This window comes from Polypterus senegalus, chromosome 1 (assembly GCF_016835505.1).
Source record: "Polypterus senegalus isolate Bchr_013 chromosome 1, ASM1683550v1, whole genome shotgun sequence".
In the NCBI taxonomy this organism is placed as follows: Eukaryota; Metazoa; Chordata; class Cladistia; order Polypteriformes; family Polypteridae; genus Polypterus; species Polypterus senegalus.
The window spans coordinates 277,206,311-277,229,217 of record NC_053154.1 but is presented as its reverse complement, the minus strand read 5'-3'; the positions used below and the strand labels follow the sequence as shown (position 1 = coordinate 277,229,217).

Below are 22,907 nucleotides of genomic sequence, written 5' to 3'. Positions count from 1 at the left end.
TCCAGCCTGTAGCCAATAAGAGAATTGTTTCTCTGGACATGATAGGACAGAATGATTTCTCAGTTTTCCTATTCAATAGATTCTCCTCTTCCTCTTCAGATGGTTGATTTTAGGATTTATTGTCTTCAGTCCTTTGAATATAAATTAGAACTTTACAAAATGATAATATGTTTGATGAACAAAAAAAAAACCAACCAATTAGTAATGAATTGGTTTTAGCCAATACAAATACATATTCATGTTGCTTATGTGTGCCAGGATTATGGTTACATTGTAAAAGAAGTCATGCAGCAGCATTTAATTTTCACTTTCTGAGACTGACTATTGTCCTCCTTCACAAAATCTGTGCACTCAATTAGAGAAAGAGAGATGATGACTTCTGTGACTAACCCTAATCCAGTCCCACCCTAAATCACCTTTGAAAACACCACTTATTTAAACAGGAGACACAAAGGGTCAATTGCAATGTACTTGAGATGCTGTAATACCATACTAGCTGAGGATCAAGACCAGACTAAGAGGAGACAATCCTTGGGTCTAAGCGCTATCTCAGTAAATAGTAGAACAAGATCAATACCAAGTTTAACTAATTCGTACCTAATCTTTTGTTGTTTCGTGTTTCTCCTCAGTTTGCTCAGCTAGCTGTCTGATCACCTGTTTACCCGTTGCCTGATTGCTTCTCTGTTGGGCTTACTCCCTAAACTGGAATGTGTTTAAAAATAATATAAACAGTGATATTGGGTGGGAGTTATCCTTCTAGTTTTAAATAAATAATGATAATAATAATTATTATTAATAATAATAATAAACAGTTCTTTACTTTTTCAAAGATAAATGCATCTTTTGTAATATTCTGAAATTATTTATTCTCAAAATCTATCTCAAAGATGATGGTTATGCTAGATGGAGGGGGTGGCCTACTGTACTGTAGCAGTGAGTAATTCTGTTGCTGCTTAGCAAGTTGTTGCTCATCCCAGAGTTAACCTCTCCATCCTCTCGCTGTTATCTTTCTATTACAGACAAGAATCCTGGTGACCCATGGAGTGAAATTCCTACCTGAGGTTGATGAAATCATTGTGCTTGTGAATGGAGAAGTTTCTGAAGTTGGTTCTTACCAGGCTCTGAAAGCCAGTGGAAAGGCATTTTCTAAATTCCTTAGCACCTATGCTAAAAATGATGAAAAAAAACAGAAAACAAAAGGTGTGTCACATTATGCCTCTTTATCTCAGCATTCTCCATATTTGCACAGTCCTTGTGACAGACCAACTTATGTTTATGTTTATGGAAATAAATCTATCTGTGATATAACAGATAGTCACTGGATCCTCTAATTTGTCACAAGACACTCTCATATCAAGCCAATGTGGGTTTGGGAAGAACATGAGGACTCTACACAAATTAAGCCCATGCTGTAATGATTACCAGTGGGTTAAGCCAAAAATAATGTAAATCTCTCTATTATAAAAGGAAATCTCAGATGAGACATTCTCAGAGATAATTTTAAGTCCCATGTAGATATTGTTTGGTTTTAAAGTTTAAGTCGGAGATTTGTAGATTGTCTAATTAGTGTTGCCATCAGGAAAAAGTAGTGCTTCTTCCCAATGAAGAGGTATGTCCATGAAAATTAAAAGATTTGTTATATGGTGAAAGTGAAATCCACAAACACTACAGGCAAAATATCCAAATCTACAATAATCTGTTCACATTCGCATCACTCAGTGCTCAAAACGTAGATTTACACGATTCAGGATCATACGCTATGAGAATCTGTGGTCCCACAACAATTAAATCTACTACAAGTTTAATTTCAAAGAAACCACAATTCATTCAGGTTTATTTTTATGATCACGGAGAAATGATGCTAACATAGAATCGAAAGTGTTAAATGATTGTATATATTAAAAATTCTACAGCCAATAATAGATACAAATCCATACATCCAAAAGTATCACACTTTACACAAAATTTATCTGAAAACACAGACAAAGAAGTTTTCTTGGATTTCTATATGAATCCGAAAGATCATGCTCGCATATATAATAAACCAACATGTGATGAATTGACAGCGATAATAGTTTTGAAAGATGGAGATATCAAAGACAGAGTTGATATTTGTGTTTATTCAAAAGCACAGTACGATTTGTCACACGTGGCAGATTTGGGAAATTACTAGAGCGTAGGGCCCACACGGGGATTGGCAAGCAAGGCGAGTAGGGAGCAGAGCCCCCTAGTTATAAATAAGAATAAACACAAAGAATGAAATTATTAAATGTGAAAGGGTGTCTGGCTAGAAGGAAGTTGGCAGACATTAGGTACTACCAGGATGTCAAAGCTTGATGGCTTTTGTTCTGTTTATTGCTGTTATATGTAATCATGTTTAATTACCTTTTTCCATCCATCCATTATCCAACCCGCTATATCCTAACTACAGGGTCACAGGGGTCTGCTGGAGCCAGCCCAGCCAACACAGGGCACAAGCCCACCACAGTTAATTACCTTTTTCTATTATTTAATTTATTTGTAATTAATTCTTGTTATCCATGTGGGTTATGTTCCTGAAAAAAATACACTGATTTGGAAACTGCAGGTACTGAAAAACTGATCCAATGGGAAAAATGCAGTTAGGTTCAGGTGGGATGCCAGGACGAGGTAGGACCAGTGTGTGAGGAAGGGGTCTGACAGACAAACCAGACCCTTGCTCTTGCCCCTCGAGGCTTGGTAATAATCCTTCCACTATTTCACCCACAGAAACATTTTCAGGACCTTTACAGTCATCTTCTAGCTGCTCTGCCAGAGGCTGTGAGCAACCACAGCAAGGAGGACCACACTAAACCATCCAATCTGTTGTAATAAATGGTGTGGACAAAGGTCACAGACTAAATCAGTGCAAGCTTATGATCCACACACTGGGAATTTCTTGTTCATGTTGAGCAATTTCAAGCCCTGCTCCCCATCATGAACAGGGTTCAACAGCTTGCCTACACCTTGCAGCTCCAGGTGGACACATGTCAATCCATTCAATGTAGTGAGCATTCAGCCTCAGACATTTAAGGGTATCACAGACCTGCTATCGCTCAATCTCACATGTTGCTCATGAATAAAACGCCTATCTAAATTTATTTTTTCCTGCTGCAAATACAGCCTCTTGATGTCCACCTTTGCCCTGTCTTGCAGACAGCAGGAAGGATGTTATCTGCAGATAGGTGTTATTAGACGACTTTTATAATACTGGATAAGTGAATCAGGTGAACAGAATCCTCAGTGAGGATTTACTGTATTTTATTATGTATACGCTACTTTTTGGTAATCATTTTGTAATTTTCTTTTTAGTAATGATCTTGTTTGAGCTTTTCTGTTGCCTTTCCCTGTTTATGTTTACCCCTGGGGGCGAGGCTACACATTCATGCAGGTGTGCTGCTAATGGGATAGCAGTCTGACCCGCTATTAGAGGGTCATGCAGGCCCCAGACTAACAGCTCAACCATTGGGTTTGTTCTCTTGTTGTTGGCTCCCCTTTACTCACTTCAGTAAAAATGTTGCATTGTATGAGCTATGGTCAGTTTGGAATTCTTGTATTGCTTAGCCTTTTCCTTATTAGAGTATTATTGTGTCTTGACTTTTGAATTACCTAAAAAATACCTTTTTTAAATTTTGGCTTATATGTCTAATTGTTTATTGTTTAGCATGGAGTTCAATTGATTTTGCTTTAAGTATTTAGGAAATCTAATGAAACTATTTTCTAGTTGTTTTTGAAAAGTAAGGTCTTCTTTTGATTTGCTTGAGGCAAGAAAACCAGAAAAAGTAAAAAAAAATGAACACGTTACTCACCTAGATATTAATGAAAGAGGAAAGAAATGATTACGTGTTGCTTTGTAAGCAACTGAAAGAACACATACTTTTGTTTTGTAAATGTGTCGATCAGCACAAGCAGCAAGCAGCCTGCTATTCCATCCACCCCGACAGAGCTCAACTCGGCCAAAAAGTTCTCCCAGCTCAAGTCTCTTTATCTGGGAGTGAGGTGCCTGGAGTTGTATAGGGTAATCATTATTTGGAATATAGACATTTCATGTGTGTTTTGTGTCTACAAAGATCTGGGTAAGGGTAGAATGAAGCGAAATGCATGGCAAGAAATGCTGAACACATACCTAAAGCAGAAACTTTTTCCATGTTATGCTACTAATGACTTGAAGTGTATAGTGTGTGAAGATTTTAGTCCAAATATGAAATAAACACATGCGCTTTTATTCAAGAATATAACCAAATTAAAATAAATAATTTAATTTACATGTTGCGGTCAATGAGTTACAAACCCAAGCTCAAATGTCAATCGACAAAACATTGATATGTATTCTTGGATGGTGCAGAGGTAAGAAGTGCTGCCTCATAACCCAAAGGTTGCCGGTTTGAGTCCAAGCGTTTTGAGTATTGAGTTGCTATTATTGTCACTATAATAAAAGCATATGGCGCTGATGAGTAGAGGTGCAAAGGAATTTATGGTGGCCATGTATTATGAGTTTTGTCATAGGCTTCAGGGATTCTAGTGTTAACCAAAGATAAAAAGACCTCAGAAACAAATTGTACAAGCTACAAAACCCTATAAAAGATATAAACAACTCTTAAGACTCTAATGATTCCAAGAAAGGAATATAAATCATAAATCATGACAGATTTTGGCAGATTAGAAAATGTCTTTTGGCCTTGAATTATTTTTTTGGATTCATGAGATGCATGTATTTGGCTTTGATTTTATTTCTTGGTTGGGGAAATTGTAATTTAAGTTTCGAGTGTGTCGCATTGGGCAGATAGTGAGTTGCTAGGGGATCTTTTTCAGATGCTAATAAATTACAGTGGTGGCACAGGAGCCCATTTGTCCCAGATATGGATTTGATCAGTCAACTACTGTGGTTAGATAGCCTTGATTTCAATATGCTGGTTTTGTCTTATGGCTCTTTTATCTCCACTTGGTTTGCATCCTAGTATTTTGACTCTGGTAAAATAACAGAATTTTGATTAAAAAAAAAACTCTTTGCAAGTCTTGTCTGATTATGATTGTGGTTACAATCTCTGGCTTAAAACACTATTCAAAACCCTTTTTCTATTTTATTTTATTTTCAATTTTCTTTATTTTATTCCCAAAAGAAATTATATTTGGTGGAACATGAGAACCTTCCTAGTGGGTAGAATGGGGTTCAGGACCCCTGACAGCATATCTTCTGTTTGTTTTTTCCTTTGTTTTGTCCCTTTTCATTATCCCTCCCTTGCATGACTCAATAAATATTAAATTTTTTACCCTATTTTTGTATTTTATTTGTGTGGATGGTGGCCATGATGATGTCCTTCCTGTTACACCCTCAACTATAATTTTGTATCCCAGGAGCACATTATGATTAATGACTTATGCCTACCAACTGCATACACAATAGCAGAGAGTTGACATTTATTTTAATTATACCCACTGTAGATGTTTAAGAGATATGCAAGCGAAGACATCAAGTATCAAGTAAACGCAATCTCCCTTTGCCATACAGACATGTCAGAAGACTTCATAGAGACAGAACTATTTCAGGACTGTCTGGAGCCTCAAGCAGATGACCCTCCCGAAGATGCAGTAACGGTGTCCATGAAACGTGAAAACAGTTTGCAGCGGAGTATGTGCCGTGGCAGGTAGGCAGTATAAAGAATGGTTAATCAGGTTAATATCTTGCAAAACAGAAAAACAAAATAAGCCCTTTTATTTAAAAAAAAACAAACACATTTTTTATTATATAGTAAAAGGCAGAGGAAGAGCTTGTCAAATAAAGTTTCCCAAGCTGACCATATGGTGGCAACTCAGACTGTACAGAAGGGCCAGCGACTGATCGAAAAGGAGGCTATGGAAACCGGGAGGGTAGGAAAGCTTCCCTTCCCATTTTTGCTTAGAAATTCATCTGGGGCAGGGGCGGGGTGCCATTTGTATCATCCTGTTTTGTTATATCATGAGATTTTTTGTTGCTCCTCTGGATTCCACCATTTGGTTTCACTTATTTTCATGAATTGCTTTTCAGGTGAAGCTTTCAGTTTATCTAAAGTACTTGCAAGCCATAGGATGGGGTTATTCGATCCTTGTATGCCTGGCCTATCTGATACAGAATGTGGCTTTCATTGGACAGAACCTGTGGCTAAGTGACTGGACTGGTGATTCTTTGAAATATTACAATGAAACATATCCTGCCTCTCAACGTGACATGAGATTGGGGGTCTTTGGGGCTCTAGGGATCATTCAAGGTATGTCTGTTTAGTCAAATAATACTTTCAGATTCATTTAATGTAAGGGTAAAAATATAGCAAAATGACCCAGGGAAGCATCTCACTGGAGATATCATTTTATGTTTTTGTATCACCTCTTATGGTGCTCTTCTGTTTACTGCAGTGGTTGTTTTTGCCTTTTGCCCAGTTATGGAAGAGCTATATCTGGCACTGATAACCTTTATCAACCATGGATGAATGAATGGAGGTCTTTTGGTGATTACCATCACAATACGATGCACACTTTCCAGAAACAAAGTTCAGATAGTTAAGGCAATTTGCTCCAGTGTCACTCAATACTGTAAAAATGGGATTAGATCCTTAGGTTATATGATTTAAAATGGAAGTTCTTTGTGTCCATAATCCACAGTCCACCATTATACCAACATCGGGTCCCTTTTCTATAAAACAATCTGCCTGTGAAGTTAGCTTATATGCAGATCTAACATGTTAGACTGAGCATATACCACTTAACTTTATCGTGATCTCTCTGACTACAGGCAACCTAGAGATGTAGCATGGCTGTGTTCCGCAGAAACTGTGTATCATAAAAAGTCACATTATAATGTAACCTCTCTGCTATATAAGATACTGCATCAAAAATGACAAGAAATTGTAGCCACTTATGCATGTGATGGACACCGCCATATTTCAAAGTTGTTTGTGTACTTTGTAATAAATCCACAAATCGATCAAAAACAATAAGGGTATTTTTAAATACCTAAGGGTGTCTTCTTTCTAATAAATCATACATTTCCATGTTGTGATTTTAACATGTATATGCTGAGGCAAGCGATGCATCACTGCTGAGTAAATCTAAAATTTTATCAATAACTCCTACGTTTAGTCACATACAGTGAAAGGATACAGTTTTTGTGACATTGCAAAGGGATTCTTTTTATTGATGTACAATAAGACTTGAGGTTTGTACTGGGGAAATGTCATCTTCTTAAAAAAATTAACATACTGTAGAGGAAGTCCCAGAAAACTTACAGAGCACTAGTAGAACGGAATATGAAGATCGTAAATTACAGTTTTGATTCTATTGACAATGATTCCTCTGCTGAAAGACTTAATGCTATGCTTGATTTGTGGGTACTGCTTAGTATAACTGAAGCATCGTTGGAGTGCACTTCTACAGTTCAAGCGTCATGGGTTCTGTTTCACATTCTGCCTGTGTTAATTTTCGGAGCAGTTAGTTTTCCCTTCTTTGATCAAGTGTCACTGAATCAAGCTGTTGCTCACAGTTTCATGTGGGGAACCCCCCTCCCCAACCCACATTTGATCGAATGTCACTGTTCCCCTCTGCTGTTTTGAGTATGCCGGTTTTCAACTTGCATGCCAAAAATGTGCTGCTTATGTTGATTGGTTGATTGATTGACTGAGCTGGAAGGTAGAGGAGCAAGTGTCTGGGCGAGGAGGAGAGTTTATTAGGAGTTAGTTATTGGTTGATGAATAGTGTAGTATGGGAGGTGCTTGGTGCACTGTCTTGTAAAAGAATAAAAGAGTCTTGGACTTTTATCCGGTGTCTGGAGTTGTACCTGAGGGTTAAAGGGAGCACTAGCGCCCCCTACTGCCACAATATATATATACAGTAATCCCTCGCTATATCGCGCTTCGACTTTCGCGGCTTCACTCTATCGCGGATTTTAAATGTAAGCATATCTAAATATATATCACAGATTTTTCGCTGGTTCACGGATTTCTGCAGACAGTGGGTCTTTTAATTTATGCTACACGCTTCCTCAGTTTGTTTGCCCTGTTGATTTCATACAAGGGATGCTATTGGCGGATGGCTTAGAAGCTACCCAATCAGAGCACGTATTACATATTAAATAAAACTCCTCAATGCTATAAGATATGCATCCCGCGCGGAGCTTGATTGTTTGCTTGTCTCTCTCTGCCTCTATCTCACCCTCTCTGACATTCTCTGCGCCTGACGGAGGGGGTGTGAGCAGAGGGGCTGTTTGCACAGAAGCTGTTTGCCTAGTGGATACGGACGCACCTCTAAGTAATGCCGCTTTATCGCGGTGCTTTCAAAAGCACACTTATTGATTTTTTGATCGTCTGCTTTAATCTCACTCTCTCTCTCTCTCTCTCTCTGAAGTTCTCTGCGCCTGACGGAGGAGATGTGAGCAGAGGGGCTGTTTGCTTAGAAGATACTGACGCTCCTCTAAAAATGCCGCGGCAAACTTAAAAGCACACGTATTGATTTTTTGATTGTTTGCTTTTCTTTGCCAGCGCTCTCTCTCTCTGAAATTCTCTGCTCCTGAAGAGAAGATCTATTTGCATTCTTTTAATTGTGAGAAAGAACTGTCATCTCTGTCTTGTCATGGAGCACAGTTTAAACTTTTGACTAAAGGGTGTTATTTCATGTCTAGAGTGCTCTAATAATGTTAACAGTGTGGGGCAGTTTATAAGGGCTTAAAATATATAAAAATAACCATACAAACATATGGTTTCTACTTCATGGATTTTCATCTATCGCGGGGGGTTCTGGAATGCAACCCCCGCGATCGAGGAGGGATTACTGTATATATATATATATACACACACATATAGTAACAAAAGGACATATACAGATTAAGGATTTTAGGAGCACCTAGAAGGCAAACCCTGTATATTCAAAGAAGACACGAGTGCTTTAAACAGAAAAGAAATATAGTAACTACGCAAGTCTCCAGAGCAGACAAGCTAAGATGGCATTGCTTCCAGTAAAAAAAAGAATCTTGGCAGGAAGAGACGGGTCCAGGTGGGCGAAATCCCTAAGTGACATCAGTGGTGTCACGGTTGTCAATCTTCTGGTCTGCAGAGAGAAGAAGAGAAGAGTCAACAGCGCACTCTGGCTTTCCAGAGAGCTGCAAATGAATAAATACCTGCAATTTGGAATAACTAGTTAACCCATTCTGTGTGTCTTTGGGGATGTGAGAGGAAAACCAAACTTCCAATCCAATATGGTGCTGTCTGCTTCTACTGTATACTGGATTACATGCATGCATTTTCAACTTTCTATATATGCTTAGAAAATGTGCAGTGCCATAGTTTTTCCCACGGCGTGGTTCCTTCACTACAAAAATATGTTTTCAAAAGACAATAATAATATTATAATGGGGTAAACAGCTTAACTGTTCAGAAATTTTGCAGAAGCTATCACAGCTTAAATTTGTTTTCTTTCACCTTCTATTTTCTTATGCTTTAAATAATGCATATTTCATTTCAAACATGTGCTTCAATCTGTTCAACAATATCATAAGGATAGAGCAAAAAAAACTTTAAAACACTTTGGCCAAACAAAATAGTTTTTTCTACCTTAGCAGGGTACATAACACTATGTATATTCTTAACATAACCCAAAATGTGTTACGTTAATAAACAATACAATGAAACTCAATGAAAAAGAATTTACAACAAGATATAAAAGCTCAATAAAAAAAATAAATACAAAACAATTTAATATTCAAAGGTGTACTGTTGAGCCAGAGCAGCAATTCTGGCTGTACCATAACAAGCAGAGTTTCCACCTACTTTCAGTCAGTAAGGATTTGCTCACCATGTGCTTCAAGTGCAAAATGGCACCCATGACATCATGAACCAGCGTGACACGTGACATGGTTTAAGCAAAGCAGAGATCATAACCTTTTGATCATTTTATGTTTTTATTAATTATCTGTTTATTAGTTTTAATATTTTATTATTGCATGATGATGATGTTGATGATAATGATGGAAGCACAAGAAGATTTTAGAAAACAGATTGAGAGAAAAAAACCTAAATAATACATATCATAGATCAAAAGATCTTAAGCAAAAGTACCAAGATGTGAATAAAAAATACAGTAAGGAAGAATCAAAGAGGCAAAAGTTACCATGTAAAATATATTTTTCTATCCATAAACCTTGAATGAAGAACTGCTCCGAAAAACGACCCTTTAACCAGTTGCGTGATTAACATCGGGGTCCTGACCTCCATGACTCTGCCAAAACAATTGCCAAAGCCATCTAGCGACTGCTGGACAAAAATTTTAACTTCTTTTAAAAACAAAAGTGGCATTGAAGAAATTTCAAAATAAATGAGTATAATAACACAATCAATTAAACATCTGGTACAAGAATCAACATCCTTGGTTAAGAAACCTCCAAAAGATAGCTTTAAATATATGAAGCCCCAAAGGAGAATGTATAAAAATTAATACACAGACAAATCACAATGGGTAATGTGATCACTTTGCCATTTTGGAGTTTTCCTGGCTATAGTGCCACCCATCATTAGGTAGTGTATGACCCACATGCCAACATCCTGCATTCTTTGTGTTCACCTGGTTTTGGCAACCATCCTTTCCAAGGGAAAGCCACATGTTCTATAATTTTCTTCACTTCACGTTATTTCAATACAGATTACCCTTTTTGCAGTGTGAGAAAGTGACATTAACTGTCGAGTTTTTTGTTTTTGTTTCACCCAGAGTTCGAGCCTGCTGATTGCTTTTGATTCGGTTGCCAGTCTTTTTGTCCTCCAGTGTTTTGACATCAGCTCTGTCCAGACTACACTTGTTGTTTTAGCTCTGTCTAACTCTGGTTCTTTTAATGTTTCTGATTGTTGGAACTCTGTTTGAACCATGTTTTAAAAATTTTTGAGAGCACTATATTGCTGTTTTTATGGTTGATTTGTTTTAAGAGTAGGTTGGTGATGTCAACATGTCACCATTATTGTGCTTTTATTTTTCTATGGGGGTTGCTATTTTGTGTGGCTGTTTTTTGCCGCCCCCGTTTTGTGTTTCTGGTTGCTCTGATGCTGTCTACTGTCCCTTAACATTGCATACTTGTAACAAAAAAGGTGGTTGTGCCCTCAACAAGATGCCCAAAATCTTAAATTAAAAGGAATAAAACAAAACATTTTGTCAGGAAAAGTATAAGTGGGTTTTGAATTTTGCAATTGTCTGCCTTTGGATTTAGTTTTTCATATGTTTTTTTATCATCTTATGTTTTTGTTAATTATCTATTAGTTTTAATATGCTATCATTGCATGATGAATCTGTAGGAAGCCCAAAAAGATTTTATGAAAGAGATTGAGAGAAGTTATTTGAAAAGTAAAAGGAATAAAACAAAACATTTTGTCAGGAAAAGTATAAGTGGGATTTTGGACTTTGCAGATGTCTGACTTTGGCTTCAGCTTTTCATTTTGGCTTTGGTGCTTTAGCTGAACATTTCAACATACTCTGGTTATGACCAATAATTCTCCTGAATAATCCTTTGGGTTTGTCACCATCACTGCTGCTCATAAATAAAACAAATGAAATCATAAAAGCAATCCACCCTTTTGGTGAAAGATCAAAACATTTATGACAGTGTTTATACAGTGGGATGCTAAAGTTTGGGCAACCTTGTTAATAGTCATTATTTTCCTGTATAAATCGTTGGTTGTTACAATAAAAGATGTCAGTTAAATATATCATATAGGAGACACACACAGTGATATTTGAGAAATGAAGTTTATTGGATTTACAGAAAGTGTGCAATAATTGTTCAAACAAAATCAGGCAGGTGCATAAATTTGGGCACCACAAAAAAGAAATGAAATCAATATTTAGTAGATCCGCCTTTTGCAGAAATGACAGCCTCTAAACACTTCCTGTAGGTTCCAATTAGAGTTTGGATTGTGGTTGAAGGTATTTTGGACCATTCCTCTTTATAAAACATCTCTAGTTCATTCAGGTTTGATGGCTTCCGAGCATGGACAGCTCTCTTTAACTCACACCACAGATTTTCAATTATATTCAGGTCTGGGGACTGAGATGGCCATTCCAGAACGTTGTACTTGTTCCTCTGCATGAATGCCTTCGTGGATTTTGAGCAGTGTTTCGGGTCGTTGTCTTGTTGAAAGATCCAGCCCCGGCGCAGCTTCAGCTTTGTCACTGATTCCTGGACATTGGTCTCCAGAATCTGCTGATACTGAGTGGAATCCATGCGTCCCTCAACTTTGACAAGATTCCCAGTCCCTGCACTGGCCACACAGCCCCACAGCATGATGGAACCACAACCATATTTTACTGTAGGTAGCAGGTGTTTTTCTTGGAATGCTGTGTTCTTTTTCCTCCATGCATAATGCCCCTTGTTATGCCCAAATAACTCAATTTTAGTTTTATCAGTCCACAGCACCTTATTCCAAAATGAAGCTGGCTTGTCCAAATGTGCTTGAGCATACCTCAAGCGGCTCTGTTTGTGCTGTGGACAGAGAAAAGGCTTCCTCTGCATCACTCTCGCATACAGCATCTCCTTGTGTAAAGTCGCGAATGGTTGAACGATGCACAGTGACTCCATCTGCTGCAAGATGATGTTGTAGGTCTTTGGTGCTGGTCTGTGGGTTGACTCTGACTGTTCTCACCATTTCGCTTCTGTCTATCCGAAATCTTTCTTGTTCTGCCACTTCGAGCCTTAACTTGAACTGAGCCTGTGGTCTTCCATTTCCTCAATATGTTCCTAACTGTGGAAACAGACAGCTTAAATCTCTGGGACAGCTTTCTGTATCCTTCCCCTAAACCATGATGGTTAACAATCTTTGTCTTCAGGTCATTTGAGAGTTGTTTTGTGACCCCCATGTTGCTACTCTTCAAAGAAAATTAAAGGAGGAGGTAAACTTACAATTGACCCCCTTAAATACTCTTTCTCATTATAGGATTCACCTGTGTATGTAGGTCAGGGGTCAGTGAGCTTACCAAGCCAATTTGAGTTCCAATAATTAGTTCTAAAAGTTTTGGAATCAATAAAATGACAACGGTGCCCAAATTTATGCACCTGCCTGATTTTGAACAATTATTGCACACTTTCTGTAAATCCAATAAACTTCATTTCACTTCTCAAATATCACTGTGTGTGTCTCCTATATGATATACTAGCAAAATACCCAGCATTGAGAAGTAGTGTGTTAAAGAAGCAATCAAAAGAAAAGGAAACATTTTGAAAATAACGTAACATGATTGTCAATGTAATTGTTTTGTCACTGTTGTGAGTGATGAGTGTTGCTGTCATATATATATATATATATATATATATATATATATATATATATATATATATACACACACATATATAAACATATATATACATATACATACATATCTACATATATACACACACAGCTATTTCAGATCAGTGCAATACGCTGCTTGTTAAAACGGATAACTCCGCTCTTACGTGCAAGTCTGTGTGGATATTATGAACTATCGTATTTGTTCAAGTTCTATTTAAATTTTAAATAGAAGGAATTTTTATTTAGTCGACAGAAATATCTTTGGTAGGAATGGTAAAACAGACAGGAATATTATTCTGAATAAATCAACTCAAACCTTAAACAACTTATAATATTTTGCTCTCCATAAAAATATATCCTGTCTAAATTATACAAGTTAGAAATAAAGTAAACGTTAAAAGAACAAACATTCAAATTTCTTTACTCTTATGTAATTTTATATAAAAATAAACTTAGATTTTAAATATCCCAAAAGATTTTGCTCTCCATAAAAATATATCCTGTCAAAATTATACAAATTCAAATATGAACATGCTGCATAACAAAACCTGGAAATATAAATAAAATGTGTTCCTTTCAGCAATAACAAATCAAATCATTCAGTTGTCTTTGCTCATATGTCATTTTAGAGCTGGACGCCTGGCATCTTTTTGGCACAGGTTCGTTTCTGTTTGGTGTGAGGTTCTGTGTTGTGGAGATTCTCAGGATGGATTGCAGGTGCTCATCAGTGAGGCGACTCCTGTGTGCTGTTTTGTTAGTCTTTATCACTGAGAAGAGCTTCTCACACAGATATGTGCTACCAAACATGCACAAGGTTCGAGCCGCATGTAGACGGACTTTTTGTTCTTCAAAGTCACCAAAGCGCCGTGCAAACTCAGTGCGCTCAGTTTATCAGCAAAGTGCGATTTGGGAACACCGTAGTGACGACTTGGTTTAACATTACTTGGCAACAGGGAAAGTGGGGCAAATTGCACTGGTGCATTTGTGTCTCCCATAAAAGCAGCTTCACTTGAAATCACTTTGTGATTGTGCACGGGTAAAACGCCCGCTGAAGTGTCAGATTCTTATTTAATTCTTCTGCTTTCTGTATCTTCTGCATTGCATTCAGGTTACCCTGATGTTTTGTCTCATAGTGCCGTCTTAGATTAAATTCTGTAATTACAGCCACATTAGCTCCACAAATGAGACACACGGGTTCAGTAAACATATACTCAGCCTCCCATCGGTTTTAAAGGCTCTATTTTCAGAATCAACTTTTCTCTTCAGCATCGTGTGAGCTAGCTTCGCAATAACTTGCAGCATCATAAGCTAGACTTGATTAACGCGGTAAGTGTTGGCAAGGCAGCTGAAGCGCTGCATTATGGGATCTGTAGTTTATTGTGTTACCAGCGCTTCATATACCGGGCTTTAATAACAATAATACAGTATATAAAATGATCTCGCGGGCGGATATAATTACGCCGGGCGGATGTGGCCCTGCCCTTGAGTTTGACACATATGGACTAAATAGAACTTGAAAAGATATATTTTTCAAATGTGATCGCGCAATTCAGATAGAGTTGACGCAAGACTACAGCCTGCATGCCTCAATAAGTCATCCTCCCTCGCTCTTACTTTTTTACCGTTCATCTAATGAATACACTGAGTATGGCTTTACCAAAACAATCATTGATGGCGAATAAAGTATCCATTATTCGAGTATGTAGATCGGGATATATATATACATATATATATACCCATGTATCGCAGCGGAGAAGTAGTGTGTTAAAAAGCTAGAAAAAGAAAAGGGAACATTTTAAAAATAACGTAACATGACTGTCAATATACAGTATTTGTTTTGTGAGTGTTACTGAGTGTTGCTGTCATCAAGGATTTGATTATCATTATTTCTTTCAATCAGGTTCGTATTTGTAGGATGTGTTGTGTTCAAGTTACATTCCGTGTTTGTCAATCGTTGTAAAGATGACAGGTTTCATTCATCGATTCGTTTCTTACTGCATCAATAAACAGCTCGTCTTCTTCTTTATCTGAGACCTGACACACTGCATGCACGGGTTTTTTACACTGTCTTCCTTTAGCGGGACATTGACTTTTTCCAACGTGTGCTTTGTTTCCGCAGTAGTTGGATTTATGAATATGCTTGTATGTATCAGACGCTTCATATTTTTTGCTGCCTTTTCAATTGTGTAATTCGGTTTTTGTTCAGCGCTCTTTGGAACTGTTGCTTTTATCTGTGCACTGCGTCAGTTCACGTGAGCCACTCGGTGTACATGCATCGAAGGTTCCCAGCTGTGCTGGTGCCATCTCGTGCTATGTCCATGGCTGTATTTAATGTTACCTTAGTCCTGGCACTTAAAACTTTCTCTCGCAGTTTCGCTGAGTTTGTGTCAAACACCACCCTGACCATCTCATCTTCCTCTCCATAAGCACAGTCCTTCACCCGTGAATATTTAGTGGGAGTTTGCTATTGGATTGCCGCTGACGGACGGCCTTATATGGGCAGGCACTAAATTACAAACGCCAGACGCAGCCTGTCTATGAACTTAATTTAAAGTGTAGGTTTACATCGTGCTTTGTTTCCGAAGTAGCAGAACTCATGAATATGGTTGTATATGTCACTCGCTCGCTTCTTATTGTTTCGCTGCCTTCACAATTATATAATGCATGTTTTCTTCAGCGCTTTTTTGAGGTCTTCCTGGTTTTCTATGTACTGCGTGATTACGTGGGAGGCGTGATGATGTCACACGAAACTCCCCCACGGCGTTGAAGCTCATCTCCATTACAGTAAATGGAGAAAAACTGCTTCCAGTTATGACCATTACGCGTAGAATTTCGATATAAAACCTGCCCAACTTTTGTAAGGAAGCTGTAAGGAATGAACCTGCCAAATTTCAGCCTTCCACCCACACGGGAAGTTGGAGAATTAGTGATGAGTCAGTGAGTGAGTGAGTGAGTGAGGGCTTTGCCTTTTATTAGTATAGATTTAACCGACATTTTTTATCGTAACAACCAACGATTTATACAGGAAAATAATGACTATTAACAAGGTTGCCCAAATATTTGCATCCCACTGTATAGTGCACAAGGCACTACCGTGGTGCCATCTACGGCACATACCAGTTCAATCACTGGCATTCAACAGCACAAGCTCCAAAACCTTAACAAACCAAAAGAACCATTAAAAGGTAAGAAAATAACCAACAATGCGCAAACCTGAGTTCAGCCACTCTTTCAAGGTTTTTGTCGGTTCTGTAACTTTCTCCAGCCTCACTTTGTGTGTCTTCTGACTGCCAGTCAAACGTTTTTCTTTGGAGTCCCGTATGAATGCACTATTGGAAGCTGCTTCTTAACGGTTAGCCCACAGAACAATGTTGTCAGACTGGCAGTGGGTCAGAGCTTCTGTCTGTGCACTCGTTTATAGAATCCTGTTCTCTGATGGCAGGTAAGCAATCACTGAGTGGGTTTTTCTCTTGCAGGGCTCTTTGTGTTTGTTGGGACTGCGTTAATAGCACGTGGAGCTATCTTCGCTTCTCGCACTCTTCATAAGAGACTTCTGGGCAATGTCCTTCGCTCCCCCATGCTCTTCTTTGACACCACACCCACAGGAAGAATTGTTAATCGCTTTGCAAAGGTATGAAGTATGGGTGAAGGTGATCATTTGTGTTATCAGAAAAGAAGTTTTTACTTCATTCAAACAAAAGTCTTCTCACCAGGGTATCTGAATGAAAAGATGCTTACAAAATTCTCTCTTTGCAGGATATTTTCACAATCGATGAAGCTATTCCTTTATCCTTTCGCAGCTGGGTAATGTGCTTCCTTGGTGTGCTTGGCACTCTGTTTGTCATCTGTTTTGCTACACCCCTCTTCACGGCTGTCATTGTTCCTCTGGCACTCTTCTACTTTTTTGTTCAGGTAAGTCTACACTTTCTGTAAAGAGTTTAGCTGATTTACCTGATGGCCATTTTGGATGTCACAAAATGTTACCTTTTTATAAAAGGATTTAACCGACACCTTTGAGAACAGAGTCAGCAGGAGTAAAAGGCAATGTCAGCTTTGAAGTTAATAAGATGGAAATTTATGATCAATTATAAGACCATTCACAGTGAAAGGAATTTTGGTTTAATGCAAAATGAGCAAATAAAGACTAACAGAAACTGACAAAAAATGGGCACGTCAAATGAGACCACAATGCCTTTGATGTCTGCGATGATCTTTTAACCAAAGAAAAACCTTTAGAAGCAGGCCTCATCTGTGTTGTTGGGGCTAGATTGACACAGCGACTGAGACAGTAGGGAGAGACTGACACTGATCATTCTACTTCACAGGGCAGACAGTCTTGTGTTGCTGCCGCTTGGCAGTTATAGAACATATCTGTAATGACTGGTGTGTTTTACTAATTTTTTGTGCCTTTTCTGGGAAGTTTTTTGGGCACCTTTGCAACTGTTTTTTTTTTTAATTCAAGGAATTTGATCCTGCTGAATATTTTTTCCATCTACCTTCCTGAAAGAACTTATTTTTTAGTGTCATCCCGTGATGCTATTTTGTATTGTTTACAAGCGCCGTCATTTTGCAACAATTGCATTGGCCATTGTTTAGGAAACTTCTCCCAGGGTTCCCCAGAATGTGCAAGATGTGACAGTGCCACCACCTATGCGTTTCCAGTTTATCCAAGTATTGCATAATAATAATGTTTGCTGGGCGATTCTTGGTGTGTTCTACAGTTTAACAGTTTTTGAGTTTTGTTTAAATTAACAGCTTCATAAAGAATTCAGTGATTCTGTAATGAATTAAGCAGGTTCACATAACTGATGGATGGAATGATTATTTTGAGCCATTTTCACATTTGCAAACTTATTGGATGCATTAAAGATTGTGTAATTTTTTTTCTTGTAACTGAATACAGACTGGCTTTGTTATACTCTATGTTTCTGACCCTGCATTGTATGTTTTGGATCATGGTAATATTCATATGAAGTTTTATGTATTTGTTGTGATTTAGAGTACCAAACAACAAAACAGCATGCGGCCTCCTAAAGGGACCATAAGTGCAGGGCCATCACCTAAGCAGCCTGCCCAGAAAGACACGTTAAATCCAGGTAGCCTCAAAACTGCTAACTTTGGGATTCTGGCCTAACAGACTCCAAACAAATTGAGCTGGTAAAACCACAAGAACTAACATATGCAAGGCCCTTAGCCTTAAAATTGCTCCAGACCCTGTGCTCTGACCTCCAAACGGCATGCGAAAAGATAATCTCCCCTCTGGGATTAACAAAGTACATAAAAAAAATAGAGAACCCCACAACCAGCTTGTGCACGAAGCGGGCAAAAAGGAATCTTTATAAATCAAGAATATATTTGAAAAAAAAAAAAAGAAAATATAAGCAAGATGCTCAAAAAAGAGCAAAAATAGGCAATCCTACAGCAAACCAGTAACATCCACTATCCAGAGGAGAGACTCGGGAACAGAAACAAAATAATAAAAAAAAAATGAAAATCCAAAGAAAAATATCAATACCTACAACTCCTTTACAGACAATATTCTCCTGACGAGAGTTCACTGAATTGTGGCATTAAATAGCCAGAGTGAGGGCTCAGAAGGAGTGATGTCAGGGTAGCCCCGCCTCTTGAGGCTCCACCCACAAAACATAAGGAATAGAATCATATTGTAAGACATATTACATACATTTCAAAATAACAGACGATACATAACAATATGAAAAATAATATTAAATAAAATACAAATAAAACAAAATACATAAAAATAATAAATAAAAAACAAATAAAACAGAAAATATATAAAATACAGACCCATACATAACAGTTTTGTTTGTTAAGAAGTTGAGTAATTTGAGCTCATGTTTATGCCATTTCTTAACTACCCTGTAGTTATCACGGGGATAGATTCTACAGAAATATTTTGTTATAACTGAAAAATTATCTTTGGAAAACTGAAAGCTACCAGATTGCCTCGGATTTGGCTGGTTTTTGTGTGCTGTTTGCTTTTTGGAGTTGCAAATGTGTAGAGCATACTAGCTCTCTAATATTTGTGTACTCAAGTTCATGACAGTGTGTCACACAAGATGAGAGTCAGATCATTTTCATTTTTGTTATATCTAAAGTTTTGCAGGACTCTGTTATGCACATGCATGCCATAGTAATTGACCTTTGATTCCAAGTGCTGTTCTGTCTGCTAAGTGTTGTGATGTCCTAACTACAAAGCTGGTCTTTAGCTAAACACACAGGGTCAAAACCAAACCTCGTTATTCTAGTCTGTCTTTACAAACTGTGTAATGTGTTCTTATTCATACTGTTGGGAAGTTCTCTGGCACAGGGGCTTCACTTTAAAGCATGAAGGCCAGTTCAATACCCAGAATGATTAGATGTGTGACCCTGTGCAAGAAAAAAAACAAAACCTGTAAACAGGTATACTGGATTATGATCTGTTCAAATATCTAACCTCAGACACACTGAAGGAATTTAAAACAATTAAAACTGTAGGTTATCTTGAGTAAAGGCATTGGCCCAATGTGTAATAAGAATTAAATGTATTTTCTATAACCCAGTTTTTCAAATCAGGCTGTCTCTGCAATCATACAATCCAAGACAGGAATGAACCCTACATGGGACAAGACACTCACACACAACAGTCCAGTGAAATAGCTAACTAACACATGGTGAGCTTGCTGGATGTAACACTGTCCTAAAACAACTGATTAATGAAAATTATGGATTTTAACTTTGATATTAACCTGCAAGATACAGTACTGGACTTTCACCTACAATAGCCTGCCACTCTGGTAGTTGCTCCCACAGCTCTGTAGCTGAGGCTGACCAAATGAGAGGATACAGTGAGCTCCATTTCAGAGCAAAGTAGCTGCTGCACTGTGGATGGCTGTGACTGAGTACAGAGAATTATTAACAGAATGACTGTAAGAGTATTTCATTGAAGTTATTAATTATTTCACATTTATTTTCCTTCAGTCTGAAATTTCTTCAGCTGCTCTCCATTCTTGTCATATGTGTTTAATGTCATACAATATTTGTAGCACTGGTCTAAATTCCTTTTTCCAAACGTCAGGCAGTTTCCAGAAAATTCAGTGTTGCATCTCTTGTTTGATTACGCTGTAGACGTATATGTCATTATAATGGCTGATTTCAGGTATGTAGATTAGAATCAGGTCTTTCAACTGATAGAGTGTACTGCTAATTTACATTCCAAAAGATAAAAGCTTTGCCTTGCAAAAGAATTTTCATTATACCCATGAGACATTCTAGCCGCTGATGTGTTATATATGCATTTTCATCAGACACTCCAAAACCTGAATGCGTGTGAAATTAATCAGATATAAAGGCAGAGACTCTCATTTTGTTACTAAGGCGTCAATACTTTTGTAACCATGGCTGCTTTTGCTATAACTCACTGATTCTTAAGGTTCATAATACATTCTCATTCCATGTCAGTTCAAATTTGATTTCATAGACACTGCAAGTTGCTCACATGCATTATTAGCTATCTCCTGTACATTCATGTATTATAAAAAAAATCAAATTTAGTTAGTAAATTCTAGGCAGGGCCTTGGAAGGCTATTATAAATGTGGCACAATCATTTATGCATACGTATGCATTCATTTATTTTATAATCCGTTTATCCAGACCTGGAGCGTCAGCAAGATGGGTCTAACCCTGGATGGGGCAGCAGTCTATTACAGGGCACTGTGATTTATTGTACATACTCACACCTTCATAAACACAGTATAGAGTAGCCAGTTAGTTTACTTCACACCAGTTAGTCCTTTTCAGTGGTACAATAGCTGGAGTCTATCCCAGGATCACTAAGATAAAATGCAGGAAGTGTCGCTGGATAAGGTGAGGCTGGCTGTTTCAGAGCACAATCACACACACACACACACACACATAACCACATTGGGTCTGTTCAAGTTTATCAGTAACTTGTGACCTCAGGCATATTAACAAAATGGATGGGAAAAATAATATACTAGTTGAACCCTCCACATTCTTCTTCTTCTTCTAAAGATTTTCGCACTATCATGTGGGGCCCCTATATTGGACGAGCCTCCTCCATCACCCTCGTCTGTTCTATATTTACTCGCTTGATACCCCTTTCTACCTTAGACCATCATGCTCATAGGGTATCCAGTTTCTCTTTGGTCATCATCTTCTCCTCTGTCCTGACTCCTCCATATCCATGATTTCACTCCCCACATTGTTTACCTCTCTTCTAATTACATGCTTTCTCATCCATATAACAATGCTGGTCAAACCTTTGTTTTATTCACTTTAGAATTCATTCTTGCACTGATTCTTCAGTCAAATAACACTCCTGACACATTTTTCCAATTTTTCAAACCTGATAGATCTAGCTCTACTTCCCCTGTTAGTGTTAATCCAAGATATTAAAGTTTTCCACCCTTCTAAACCTTTCTTCTTAGAGGTTAACTTTTTCATCTAATTCTTGTTCCTTAAAACCTAGATGATCTGTCTTCTTCCTACAAGTCTTAAGGCCTCTATCATCTACAGCTCTTCTCAACTGCTTCAATTTTCTTTCCATAATATTCTTACTGGTGCTATATTGCATGATGTCATCTAAATACTGTATAGTATATACCTGGGGCCTGATCTATGATTCCCCAGGCAATAACATCCATAACTAGAGTAAAAAATATGGTTTTAATGATGATCCTTAGTGAGATCCAACTTTAACTTCAAATCCATCCGTGATTCTTACACTACTTCCCTCTTGTGTGTAGGCACCCTTATACATACGAGGGGAGATCAAAAAATGTGAGAATTAAAAAAAAAAAAATTGTATATATCTAAGAACATTTCCAAAATTTAATCACCCTCAAAATACTCTCCCTGAAATACAATACACACGTCCTATCGCTTTTTCCATTGTTTAAAGCTGTTCTGAAACTCTTGCAAAGTCATAGTCTTCAGTGCCTCCATCGTTTGCTTCTTGACCTCATCTACATCCTGAAAACACTTTCCTTTAAAGTCCCTCTTCATTTCTGGAAATAAGAAGAAATTGCAGGGTGCAAGGTCCGAGGTGTAGAGGGGGTGGGAAACTGTCGTCTTCCTGTTTTTCATGAGAAACTAATGCACACTCAATGTTGTATGGGCGGAAGTGTTGTTGTGATACAGAAGCCACTTGCCTGATTGCCACAATTCAGGTCATTTTCTCTGCACTGCATCACGCAATGTCTTGAGCACTTCAAGGACGTCACTTGGCCAAATGATGCAGAGGAACGTGTAGTACACACACCTAGCAGCAAACATCAGAACTTACATCCCTCCAGCCTCTAGAATAAAATTCTTGTTATTTTTGGGTCCTCCACTCGTATCTGGTAATTATCCTTACATACCTTCTCGATCCTTCTTGCCAAGTGACTCCATCATATGCCTTCTCTAAATCTATAAAAACCATGTGCAGTCCTTAATGTATCTCTATTTTTCCATAATCTGTCTCAAGGTGAAAAATCGCATTTATTGTAGCTTTTCCTGGAACAAATCCAAACTGTTCTTCTGGTGTCATCATCTGTCTTCTCAGCCTTTTATCCATTATCCTTTCCTATATCTTC

General features: G+C 37.9%; 1 protein-coding gene across 1 annotated transcript in view; it reads left to right on the top strand.

Annotated features, from left to right (window-relative positions):
• The window catches only part of abcc2 (ATP-binding cassette, sub-family C (CFTR/MRP), member 2), a 174,423-nt gene that overhangs the window by 126,587 nt on the left and 24,929 nt on the right, over positions 1 to 22,907 (top strand). The window contains exons 19-24 of the mRNA XM_039775026.1: positions 1,020 to 1,200; positions 5,528 to 5,663; positions 5,769 to 5,886; positions 6,044 to 6,263; positions 16,784 to 16,938; positions 17,064 to 17,219. Of these exons, the coding sequence (XP_039630960.1) occupies positions 1,020 to 1,200; positions 5,528 to 5,663; positions 5,769 to 5,886; positions 6,044 to 6,263; positions 16,784 to 16,938; positions 17,064 to 17,219 (966 nt within the window). The remainder of the gene's footprint in view (positions 1 to 1,019; positions 1,201 to 5,527; positions 5,664 to 5,768; positions 5,887 to 6,043; positions 6,264 to 16,783; positions 16,939 to 17,063; positions 17,220 to 22,907) is intronic.